This window comes from Lampetra fluviatilis, chromosome 8 (assembly GCF_964198595.1).
Source record: "Lampetra fluviatilis chromosome 8, kcLamFluv1.1, whole genome shotgun sequence".
NCBI lineage: Eukaryota > Metazoa > Chordata > Hyperoartia > Petromyzontiformes > Petromyzontidae > Lampetra > Lampetra fluviatilis.
The window spans coordinates 6,048,593-6,061,879 of record NC_136282.1 but is presented as its reverse complement, the minus strand read 5'-3'; the positions used below and the strand labels follow the sequence as shown (position 1 = coordinate 6,061,879).

Sequence of the window (13,287 nt, the reverse complement as noted above, 5' to 3'; positions counted from 1 at the left end):
AGGATCACCACCGGAAAAAGGGGCTGTGGCCACAGATGAATCCGAAAATATCTGCACTCGCAAAAAATCTTCTGGTAAAAAGCCGTCACAACTTGACGGCATACAAAGAGACGTACGTCATTAGTGAAATTGGCAGCACTTGTTATTTTTATAATATGTAGGGAAAAATGTAACTAAGGATGTGGATTTTACAGATATCCAACAGTTTTCTGAATGGCTCTCAATGAATTGAATCGCAATATTGAAACACACTGTTTCCACGGCCCGGACAATTATTTTTTATATTTTATTTACATGTTAAAACAGTTTTTGACAGGCTGCAAAGAGCATACATCTGTTAAAATCAAAACACGTCTTTGTCACGCGGATGGTCTGCGTCATATTTCCCAAGAACACTGCACAAGGAATTGACAGATAAGTGAATTACCCTATGCATGAGTGTAATTTTTAAAACACGTTCTAGTATAACACCGTATGACAATATATCTTTTGTAAATTAACGACTGCATACCATGCTTAATCTGTTTTAAAACTGAAATCTCACATGCAATATAAATCAATAGTTGAATTTGACTGGCAGATTTATCATATTTCACCTAATGGCTGAAAAACATACCGAAGGATATTTTTTCAATCTTCATTTTAACCTTATACAATACAAATAACCCTGAAAAGCATTAATGTTGGCGTCTAAATGTAAAAGCTGTGGTCAAAACATTTTTAAAACAGCACAAAGGACGGACTTATTTTCAACCTCCCTGTTTACGAGCAGCTGGAATGCCTACGCAGCCTAATTTATTGTCCTTCCCCCCCACTAAGCACGGTCGGTTACGTATGGTGCAAAAGAAGTTCAACATACAATACGAAGATTACCAATCGGGCAGTTGCGACGAGGTCTGGTGGTTCAGTTCTTGGGAGCTGGCAATCTCTTGCTCACACCACTCCTGACGGAAGGGCCTCTTGACGCGAAGGAGGCTCCAGGGAGAACCTCTACGCAGGGCATTAGGCCGGTCTACTCTTCCACGCTGAATACACGTCTTGGAAGTCGGTGGCAGTACCCGCGCTTTAGGCCGCCGCGTGCGAGCCAGCCTATCGATTAACTGTGGAGTACACATTTATACAGCTGGCCGGACAGGGGCAGAGTGGGGTGGGGGTGGCATTCAATAAACTTGTCCCAGAGTTTCAACTAAGGCGCACTGGGCGGATTGAACCCGGCCACCTCTCGTTTTGAAATTCCAGTGAGCGACCCATTTACACCTCGGCAGCGTCAAATAAAGCTGGCCAGTAGTGCTTGCATGGAATTACTTGTCTGATGTCACGCGGGAGAAGTTAAACGTAAAGGCACCGGTTGACATCGATTCTTAACCTCACAAGGCATGCATCGAATCGCGAGTGTTGTAATCGATATTTGTTATCGTAGACGTCGTTCGCAATGGGTTTCTGTGACCCGCCTCCTGCTGCAAGTAGCCATTGTATTCACGGCAACGTTAAAAAAAGCAGCGATTGTTGAATCTAACGGCGACCCTGAATCGCGACTACCCATCGAATCAACGGGGATGGGGGGGGGAGGGGTTCATTACACCCACGTCAAACGCCATGTGACAATCCCTTCATTACAATTAAAACCGCTTCCCAAACGAAAAGTACCTTAAGCAAATGATGAATGAAGATGAATAAAAACAGACCCTCCATAACCATAATTCTCCCTTATATATTAAAAAAAATCTCAACGGGCTTGTACCTGGTTGCATGAGGGACAATTAATAGCATTGCATTCTCACACATAGCAAAAACCTTCATGTTCAAGGTGAGGATATTGTTTAACAAAAAAATATACAAGTGTGTGAGCACGCATATATTTCAAATTGTTACTTCAAAAAAAACATCGCGACCACACGACCACACGTGACAACGAATGCGTCGTCCGAGCTGCGTGAATTGATCCTTATGGCGGTACACCGGGGTACCAAATGATACAAACTGGCCGAGGCAATTAAATATGTTATTTCTGGGACACTATTTTTTCCCAGGGATGTACTTGACTCCGCGACTGGGGTACCAATCAATCCGAAATCAGTGCCACTCCGCGATGTCGAAACGCAGCGAGGACGATTGCGCCGAAACCCTGAACGCTCGTACGCACCGTGGTGGTGCATCGTGTACAGCTCGTCGAGATGAGTCGATTGCCGCATCGCCGACCATCAACAGACTAATGACTGCATCACGGACATTGTGCGAGAGCCGGGGTACCGCCATAAGGTTCAAACATCATCTCCCGGCTGTGTGTGCTGTGTCGGACCACAAAGTGAGCAGTGCACCCCTCCCCACTGCTGCACGTTGGGCGGCTTAGAAGCCCGGCGCTTGGAGGCCAACCTCACAGGATGGTGCAGATGCCCTCGCTGTCAGCAGCAGAGAGACTTCTCACATCATCGTCTCCAGCCCTGGCAGGGGACACATATACAACACGCGTTTGTTCGTGATGTGCCAACATTGGGACTAATGTATCATCATCATCTTCTTTCATCGTCGTCGTCGTCATCGTCATTATAAAAGCACCATGTATTACTGCTGTGTTTGTCGCACAAACCTGACGCCCTAAGATTGAGAACAGCGCAAGAGATTTGAAACGCACCATAGTGCTGTCATGGAAAACGAAATAAAGTCAGGTGACGCGATGGTTGGAGCGCTTGACTATCAGCCAGAAGGTTCATAAGTTCAAAACCCAGATGAAGGTTGCAATTCTGGTGCAAGGGCTGACTCACACTTCTATAGAGTCGATAAAATTAGCACGGCTTTGTGGGAAGTCAAGTGGATGATAGGACTGGTCAGAGTGTGTTATCTGCTGAGATCTTCTGTAAGTAGACATTAAAGATGAGTTGGCATCATCCACTTGAGTGGAAAGTGTACTTAAATCATGGCCCAATGACAGATTTATTTTAAAAAAGATTACCACCAATTAAGTTGAATCAAATAATAAAACCCACCCCTACAACACTGCAGTTACCCAACTTACTATTTACTTATTCTTGGTTCTTGCGGTAAAGTCACGTAGATAGAAGAAATAAAAGTATATAAAATTAAAATAAAAACTACGACGTTACTCTTACTCGCAAACTAAAAATCCCGCTAATTTAGGTTCCTGGCAAAAAAAGGATATGGGCCTAACATGTATTTTGTTATTTTAAGGAATCGCAAATAGTCGATTCTTCACACACACACGTGCAATTTGATCCACGTTTCGCGAGCGTAATCATCGATTACGATGGATGAATTGACGCATCGCTACACCCCAAACAGATTCAGGAGATGCGTCATGTTCTGGTCACACAATCTGTCATTACCCACAAAATAATAAGAATGTATCAACAAGACAGATGCGCAAGCTTGGGAACAGGGTAGGAAAAAAAGCATTTACAAGTGTGGGGGAGGGGATTATATTTAGGAAATAAAATAAATAAATGTTGCACCGCATGACCATTGTTTTTTTTCCCCCTGTACAGCTCAACGCTCAATGATTAAAGCAAAACCCGCGTACGATCCCACTTGAGGAACTGGCAGAAGACACGCAGCACGTAAATAATTAAACGCAATGAATATATGTGCAAGAGCGTTGCGGGAGGTGTACAGCGCCTTAGAATTCCGTGACGTCAAAGGTCTGTGAACATTTTATATTTGAGCAAATCTAACATGACCCCGATGCATTGTTTTTTTCTCTCTCTCTCTTTAATTTCATATTCTTGCCTTCCTATCCATGTGTACTTTGTACCGCGGCAGTGAACACGATTGTAAATAGCTTCATAAGCAATTCATTGCAAAGGTTATCTTAGGAAACCATTTTCAACAGTTTGCATGACGTTTGCAGCATCATCAATGCTGTAATTCGGGATAATATTCATCTTATTAATACTTCATCCCCCCCCCCCACATACCCCCACATAATTTTATTCTGGTTGTGATACCAGCATTATCAGACAAAATATCCATCCCGATATTCCAGTGTAGTCTATTGCCCTGGACAACAGCCAATGGGAAGTGTGAACGTGTTTATCACAGAGCTCAGATGCCTTCAGTGAACTTCTGTTCCACGCAGCAGAGGGCAGCACTTTCCCACCCGCTCTGCATGTGACACTAACTTACCCAAATTAAGCGCAGAACCGAATTAAATGTGATAGGTTACCTTTTGTGTGCAGTCATTAGTCTAGAAAGACCTGTTCTTCACCTGAGGACGGCTGCTTGCGTTGTGGCCGAAACGTTGTGAGAATTATTTTATTATGTTATATTTATTTTATTATTTCCATTCTACGTGACTTTACTGAAAGAACCAAGAAGATGAACAGGCCAAAACCATCAACTCACTGCACTTCAGAATCCAATTTTCTTCCAGGACCTCAGCCGTGTCAGCTGAGTACTCTGAGCCACTCTGCCAACTCACGGTTGTCAATACTTTTTTAAAACCATAAATAGAGCCCATTGAGAGAAACCAGGAGAACCTGATTTGAAGCATTCAATGGGACAATCAGCACGATCTATCCACTACTGGCCTCCCCAAGCTATTGCCATCCCTCGTGGTTTTGGGATGCAATGGTCCATCCAACAGCTGCAATCAAAATTATTCGATGAAGTTACTGGATGACATATTTCCACGCAAATCCCTACGGCTACCGATACATGCTTAATTCTATTCTTGTATCATCCAAAACCAACCTCTCAACACGGGTGACGTTGGCTGGAGTTGAAGTGTCAACTGACCTATCACTTACGTCATCATCACAAACATGCACTTCTCTAATGCAGCCATTCTACCAATTTGTAAATATATCATTTACACAGTTGGCAAATGTATTACTGGATACATTTCACTAAGTTTTACACCATTAAAGACACCAAAGGGGTAACAGCTCGCTGTTCTTCTAATGTGCAGTTGTGCAAAGGTGCCACCATCTTTGATGCAACATCTGTCATCTCGTGGCAGCAAGTGGAATAAAATAATGCGCACTATGACATTCCAACTATCCATCGGTGTCAGCTTCGGGGATTGATGTTCCCCGAGCTGAGCTGGGTCCACTCGTCGATGTCATTCCAGCATGTTCATCTTCGACAGGTTTCGCGCCCCGTGTATTGTGAAATGTTTTCCGAAAACACATTGACAATGGTGACAGAAGAATGTCAAAGTCCCGATACTTTCTGAACCCCCCCCCCCACCTCATTCGGTAAGAGCACTCGCCCCAACATTTTAACCACCTCGAAAAGAGATGTAATTCCGTCAAGTGGCACTGTGGGTACGGAGTTTCTTTCACTCGCATTAGGAAGGCTTCACATTTAAAATGCCAGTCAAGGGTAGACTTAGCCCGTCGTCCCTCCGTGGTCAATAAAAAAAAAGTACCATCGTTGCAAAAAATGAACACTTGTTTCTGTAATTGTAGAATTTCCACCACTGGTTTAGAGCCACCAACAGTGATGAGCACTGCCACCCACTCGTTTGAAGAGGCTTTCCAAGGTTGTTAAGAAGAAAAAAAAACACATTTGTCCGTTTAGTTTGAAATGCATTTTTCAGATGGCTACACTTAATTGATTCCATCATAAATTTTAAATCAGTGAGCGTAAAAAAAAGAAGTCAATAAATAACTAAAACTGCTGACATTTTTTATTTTTTTAAATCAATAAACTGTACCAATCAATGCAGCATTAACCCTGCAGATATTTGGCCATCTAAGGGTGCTTGGTTATGAGTATAATAGTCACCACAACAAACCGTCATAGCCTCTCCAAGACAAGTTTCTTGTCAGTTCACGTTGGATATATTGGTGAACAAGCCACCTTGTTTTTAAGCCACGAACAGAACAAATTCCTTTGGATAAAAAAAAAATGTACAGTGTGAAATTAACAAACAAGCGTCTGTGCTTTAAAAAAATTGATTCGTGAAAATATCATTTGAGAAAGCTATCAGGGATATGAAAACTGTGAATACGGTAATCCGTGAAGAGAAGGTGGTTTATACCACATTGAGACAACACACTGAATGAATTATTTAAAAAATAAAAAAACAGAGGCTTCAAAGTTAACCCACAATTGCTCGCACCTCGCGCACGCTTAAGAATGAAACAACACGGGCGAGGACAAACACAACAAAAGCAAAGTCTTCCCTGTCTGCGCCATCATCCCCTGCGCGTCACGTGGCACGTTGTGACCCGCGCGTGCATCCACAGGGAACGATCTTCCTGCAACTTTAAACCCACCTGATTGTCATGCACCCGCGCGCCGCTAAAGAACGTGCTCTGAACTGTAAAACAGCCACTTTAATTAAAATTTAACACAAAATTAAACCCTGAAATGGGGGGGGGGCGGAAGTAAACTGCTCTCCCCCTCCTCCCCCCTTAATTAGCTTCTGGGTTCTCATTGGTGGAGACACCTGGCTGCAGTGGCACCCAGTGGGTTATTTATTTTGCTTAATTACTGACATTGCTGCGCGCTCGAGCACCACGCGCGCGGCGAGACGGGGGCGTACTAATTTGAAGGGGGCTCTCGTTTGATAAGTCTCTCCCAGGGGGAGGGTAGATGTCCTACGATCGGTCAATTTTACCCAATAAACTCGCCTTGATGATAAGGCGGCAGGACAAACAAGGTCCACCCTTGTACACACAAACCCCTGCAATTGCAATATATTTAAAAGTGTCAAGATCCGTACACGGCAGCTCTTGCCTTTTTTTTTACCTCTTCCCTTGAGCTCATTTGTGTATATATATAGTTTTATTTCCATTGTTGGGTTCAAATTGGGGCCGCTATCGACGCGGGGTCCGCCACTCCAACGTGGTCAGTCATATAAGCAACCACCTGAGTTGCTGCTACACCGCTCCGGTGTAAAGTGACCGATTTATGTAGAGAAATTGATCCTTGCCATAGTAATGTGGAATTTCCATCACTGAATTAGGACCTTTCGATTTAAAGCTTTCGTGACTGCAGGGATTCATCTTCTTGGTTTTTTTGGTAAAGTCACGTAGAAGGGAAGTAATAAAATAATAAAAATAAAACATAATAAAATGATTCTCACGACGTTTCGGCCACAACGCAAGCAGCCGTCTTCAGGTGAAGAATGAGACACTGCCAAGCTAGGAGCTTAATTATAAGCTGGGTTGGAGGTGGAAGAAGAGCGCCTTAACAAAAGAATGTGCATATCAAGAGGAATTTACCGAAAAAACCAAGAAGATGAATTAGGACCGTCAACGGCGACATGCACCACCCAGAACAGCATCACATTTAGACATATATATACACACTGCATTTGCTGTGTTGGTTCTGTGTCAGCACCACTTTTTGCCATCATCTTAAAAAAAAACACAACCCTACAGAATCGTACATCACTTATAAATAGCCAAGCCGATACCCCAAACCTGGCGATTCAATCAGCCCTATGATGAGTCACAGCACCGCAGTTAAACTCGTCTGCCGAAGAAGCGTCATTCCTCCAGATAAAAAAAGGGCTGTCCTTTAACGTCCGACTTGCCCACAATTTGATTCAGCCCAAAGCCGGCTTCTTAAGCGCGTCCATCCATGCGTATGTGGAATGCACGAGGCGGAGGCATTTTCTCGATGAAAATAAAGCCCGGTAATCTGCAGCGACTGCCTACCGTGTGGGTGGCTGCACCAGCCGTGTCTTTTTTGCAGAAGTGTCCATGTTGCCGCTCACGGGATGCTCCTCGTGTCCATTTGCCTGCAAAAAAAAGGGGATAACAGCGCATCAACTCACGGCGATTTCAACAATGCCCCAAAAATAAGAAGTCGGGTTAGCGCCCGTACAAACCGCCGCGCACACCCTGAATGCAGCCAATCTAATCAGATCTCAGAAGCTAAACAGGATCTTGGCCTGGTTACTACTTCCGACAGAATGCTTGCAAATACCAGGTGTTGTCGGCTTCGACTTGGAGGATATGGCAGTGCAGCAATTAACGATTTAATCTATCTGTGCGGAGTGCTGAGCGATATGTGGGGTTTCTCTGGCCATCTCGATTTCCTACCACGTGCCAAAAGTGCGAGTGACCAGGTATGAAACCTGGCACACACTGAGATTACGCAGCATTACAAAAGTCACCTCCACCCATACTGCTACTGCGGAGTCTATCATGGGTTTCTGATGGATGGGTACAAACGGTACCAACCTGGAAACCCATCACAGAATAGTTTTTTTTGGAAAAGCAGAAGGATGACAAAGCTGTTTGTTAGCGAACACTCACGACAGTTACCAGAGCCAGCAATGTGCCCACATATTTATTTTTTAACTAAATCTCAACACCACAAAAATCTATGCGCAAACTGGCCTCTTTCACACTAAAATTGTGGAATTGTCACCACTGGTTCCAGACCACAGGGAGAGTTGAATGCTGCCCTACACGGCATGGCAACTATGTACAGATCCAATGCACGAGGCACCCCGTCTGCTGGCCCCTTGCAACAGAGCCCCATGCACGTCTCGTGAATGTGTCCGCTGTAATATGAACAAAAACTGGTCAACTACATTGGTGGAGGAGGGGTAAGAGGCACATAAGTATTACCTTGTATGCAAGTAGCATTTCAAGCCGTGCAAGGATGCCCAAAAGAGATGTTAAGCCAAAGCAAGAAACTTTGAACTTTATGGTCCGTGCATGCATCTAATGCATGCATCTGATGCATGCATTAGAGTACAAACTTTTAATGCAAGACACGCATACATTTTTTACTTTGTCATAGCCGTGCACTGAATGGCCAAAAAGATCGGCAGTTCGCTGGCTTTATGTTCGCGCACGCTGTGTGCAAATTACCTTGCCGACAGAACATGTTTTAGGGACAACATTGAAATAAATGTAACCTTATTTCATCAACGAGTAATTGCAAAATAAAAATAACGTGTTCGACGCAATCTCATTAATGACAACACAATTTGTATCTTAACGAAAGGTTCATGAAATGGAATTCTTGGAAATGGCTCTTGCCCGCATTGGGTCACAGAGTAGCATTCGTATGACAGGCCACACCCGGCTGAGGCTGAAACCCATCGAAGGTTCGTCTAGTTTAAACACACACAGAGTGGGAATTATTGATCTGGAAGGAGCATTTGTCTATGGATAAAGTGTCATCCTGTTACGTGCACACGTGTTCATCTTGGTACTAACCCCAAGCTCAGTGGTGCTGTTGCGGTGCAACGGTTAGCAAACAGGATTGACGATCCAGAGGTCGCCGCTGGTTCCATCTCCTAACGTGACAGTTAAAGCAATGGGGCAAGAGTTTTTTTTTTTGTCCATCATCGCACTGCCTCTGTCCACCCAGCAGTGAACCAGTGGGCAAGGTCGAGTGTGGTGGAGTAAATTGTGGGTAGGCCACATCTTCCAAGACACCTGGGCCAGCTTGAAAGAATAGGTAATGATATCCTCTCGAGCAGTGGTTCTTAACCTGGGTTCGATCGAACCCCAGGGGTTCGGTGAGTCAGTCTCAGGGGTCCGGCGGAGGTTAAGACACACACCTGACTCATATGATTGTGCACCAGTAAAACATATACCTATGTTTTGAATTTGAAAAAATAATTATATTTTTCCAATTAAGAAGGGTTCTGCGAATGCGCATATGAAACTGGTGGGGTTCAGTACCTCCAAAAAGGTTAAGAACCACTGCTCTAGAGCTACCCCTCGAGCAGGCCAGGCCTCCTTCCGCCAGCAGTGGCGTGATGCGAGACATCTTCCGAGCTGCGCCTTCACCATTTCAGCGTTCGACAATCGTAATTCACCAGCAGGCGCGGAATTACGTTGTATATATGTTGTGAGCGGTGCGCTATCTTGCTTCAACTTTGCAGTTGACCAAAAGAGCCAAGAGAGTGACCACGGGATACGCCGGCTCCACATGCAGCTCCTCCATCCCGACCGACCGAACGCGGCATTGTGTTTGTTCAAACAAATCCCAGGTGAAGCGAATATGTATTCAGAGCCACAGGTGTCAAGAACACATACGGACTGCGCAAGTGAACTTGTAACAGAGTGTCTGCGGCTTGGTTAACAACCTGTCCTCTCATCCCTGAAATATACAGTGACCCGGTGATAAAATTGAATATATTTGCGCTCTTGTTTTGTTTTCCTGCTGGACTCGGCTTAAGAGCGGTTGCGATATTGACTGGTGGGCCTGGGTCTCATGGCCCTTGGCATTCCTCTCTGAATTGTACCCACGTATTGGTCACATACCTGTGCTTAGTTAGGATTCCCTTCTGAGGACACAATGAATGGAAATGAATTCAAAGCATGCCCACTGTGCATGCGCATCAAAGTGATGCACTCTGGGAGATTAGTGCAATGAAAAAAAAGCAATGAAAGGCAACACAGCACTTTCAACCTTATTTAAAATGAACTGAAGGGTTAGATGTAGAGGCAGTGATGTACACACGCGTGCTTGTGTGTGTGATTGCGGGTGCGTGTGGCGAGCTGTAGTGTAGCGGTTAGTGTGCTGTGCTATAAACCCGGTGGCCCGAGTTAAATTCACGGTCAGGGCCAACACATGTGACAATTATTTGAACCGGTCCTGGGCCTCCCCTAGGTCGACTCCACCTCAAATGAATACCTGGTACGGTGTGTAAACAACCCCAACGGAGGAGACAAAGGCAGCCAGGGGTGGTACTGGTGACCAACCCTCTCGTATGCTGTTCCGGCCTTCATAAGTCCTCACTTAAAGGCTATATGGGGGATCTTTGTCTTTGTGCGAGTAGGTAGCGGCGGTCTAGTGGTTTGTGCACACATACATTGCAATACAATCCTGGTCAGCCAGATGGAAAGTTGAATGTAAACCTGAATGTACTTCCCTTAGGTCAAATCTCCCTAAACAAATTGTCCCTGGCTCAGTGAGTAAGCATCAACAGTGGGAAGACAAAGATGGCTGAGCATGGTCCTGCCCCAACCACCCCCTTGTGTGCTGGGGCTGGGCCTCGTAGAAACAAACAGCACTATACAGCAAGCAGCCTGCAAAACTAAAAGGGGCATCTGTCCACGTGCGCACATGTTTTTCACGCACTCTCGCGTTTCTCCATCCGCTTTGTCCTGCCCGCAATCCAAATTTCCCCCTACATTTTAACCAACGTTTGGGCCAAACACTGTAAAGTACTATTGATTGTGGAGATCTACCACGCGAAGTCTAACGCCGCCTGATATAAAGAACATCCATCGAGGGGATGGGGCAATTCAGTCAGCTGGTGTGCAGGTGCTTGCAGGATTATTACACTGCAGAATCACGAGCGACGGCGGCCGATTGAAGACGACTTCATTCAGCGGTAGAGTGAGCAAGGGTGATGATTATGTAAAAAAAATTAACCCGTAAAAACAAAGTTTTTCACTATAAATCCTTTATATGCGTGGCGGCTAGAGTCCTCTCATCGTCTGGCTTGAGATGGCTGCCACCTATGGGTCAGATGATTGCCTGTCACCATTAAACAATTGGTAATTACATATAATTTTTTTCCTAAAAAGTGTAAAATTTTGGAATTTTTTTTCACGAAAATCAATTGTCACGCACAACGAGTCTGTGTGGAAAATGTCAGCTCGATTGGATCACGGGAAGTGGGTTAAAAAACGACCGAAAGATTTGCACGGTCGTAAGCGCGCAAGCAAGTGAACTTAATATAAAGGATTTAAAAAGACATGAGCCTTAATGGCAGGGGGAAGATGCATCCCAATCGTGTACTGGGCATCCATCGTACGCCGCATTGCAAACATTCCCCAGAAGTGGCAGATAATATACTTTGTACACATTTATTTGTGAATAATAATTATAATTGCTGGCTCCACACCCCTGGTGATGGAATGGCCTCCGCCAAAGGGAGCTCGAGCGAGCCCCTCCAGAGGGCATTTGGCCTACTCTTCCATGCTGGCCAGCCATCTTGGAAAAGGTTAGCCAGTACCCACGCTTTATTTCACCACATTCTACCTTGCTGGTCGTGTGTGGTATACACATTTACACTGCTCCTGGGTGAACACAGCCAGTGGGATTGGTGGGCGTGGAGATTTAAACAATTGGCACCATTGTTTCAACCGCCCACGCCGGGAGATCAAATCAGACCGGTTAACTTCCCACTTGCAAATCCAGTGCGCCAACCAATTACACCACTACATCATCCTTTGTAAATAACGATGAGCATAATGACAGCAGAACACTTTCTCCCCCAGATGCAGATACAACGTCTAACGAGGCCACATTCATGTTTTCCAGTTGACTCGACAGCCATAAAAAACATGCTTTTTTTTCAAAGCGCAGCTGCTTAAAAACATGATCTCTACACAGCAACGATTCCAACTGTGCAGTGTCATTCTCACAAGCAATCACAGCGATTTGTATAAACACAAAAACATTTCCAAATACCAATTGTAAACATCAAATAAAATATGTTCCGACCAAGCATTTGCCACCAACTATACAAACATAACTTTCACAAGGCAACCAGTGTATCTAACGCACAACACAATGCACAGTATAACATAGTGTTATGAATAAATGGAAGAGAAAAAAACTAAATATAGTGTGCCATTACTATTAAAATGTGATAATATACAGCAGTGTGGCACATACAATGCAGTATAAATTGTGTTAATTGTGCAAAAACACAACGTAAGTAATTGCAGCCATGGATTTTGCTTGGGCTTACATATATCATAGTTGCAAGCATCCACCACAGAAGTGCACAAAACGTGTGCTGTGTGTCCACCAACGTATAATATAAGGAAAGGGAGTTTCAGAATACTTTAGCGGTGAACGCCAACACACACAAAAAAAACAATAGCGCGTGTCGGTATCGATCAAACGTGATACGTTCCTTACAACTCTGCCCCGACATAATTAACGTACTAGTGGCTGAATAAATACAAATTAAGGCCTAAGTGCCGAATTTGTCTCAGCGTATCCCTAATTAGGGCCAAATCCCGGGGCCAATAAAACATGCATGGTGTGTGGGGTTTGGTGGGGATTTTTTTTTTACGCACACATTATTCAGGAGCTGCCTGGTCGCCGTTGCGCCGCGCGGCACAAGCCTCTTGTAATGAAGAGTCTCCCGCCCAGTGTCGCTTACCATCCATCAGCGCGTGATTATACCCCTGCTGTTTTATAAATCAACGACGGCCGGCGGACCCGGAGCCCGCCTTTCTCCGGGGCCAGCCCGTGACGATCGAGCGCGGCCCCACATCGGTGCCGGTTGCTCATTTTACGTTGGTCCGTGCTGCTGCTGGTGGTGGTGGTGATGATGACAGCAGGGTGCCGTCTTGCGCCTCCATCTCTCTGTCTCTCCTCTGTCTC

At 44.9% G+C, this 13,287-nt stretch overlaps 1 protein-coding gene across 2 annotated transcripts in view; it reads right to left on the bottom strand.

Moving 5' to 3' along the window:
* Positions 1 to 391: 391 nt before the first annotated feature.
* The window catches only part of ARHGEF39 (Rho guanine nucleotide exchange factor 39), a 162,457-nt gene continuing 149,561 nt past the window's right edge, over positions 392 to 13,287 (bottom strand). For both annotated transcript variants that reach the window (XM_078858917.1, XM_078858919.1), the window contains 2 exons: positions 7,626 to 7,708; positions 392 to 2,441 (listed from right to left, as the gene is read on the bottom strand). In XM_078858917.1, coding sequence (XP_078715043.1) covers positions 2,375 to 2,441; positions 7,626 to 7,708 — 150 coding nt within the window. In that variant the 3' untranslated portion in view covers positions 392 to 2,374. The remainder of the gene's footprint in view (positions 2,442 to 7,625; positions 7,709 to 13,287) is intronic.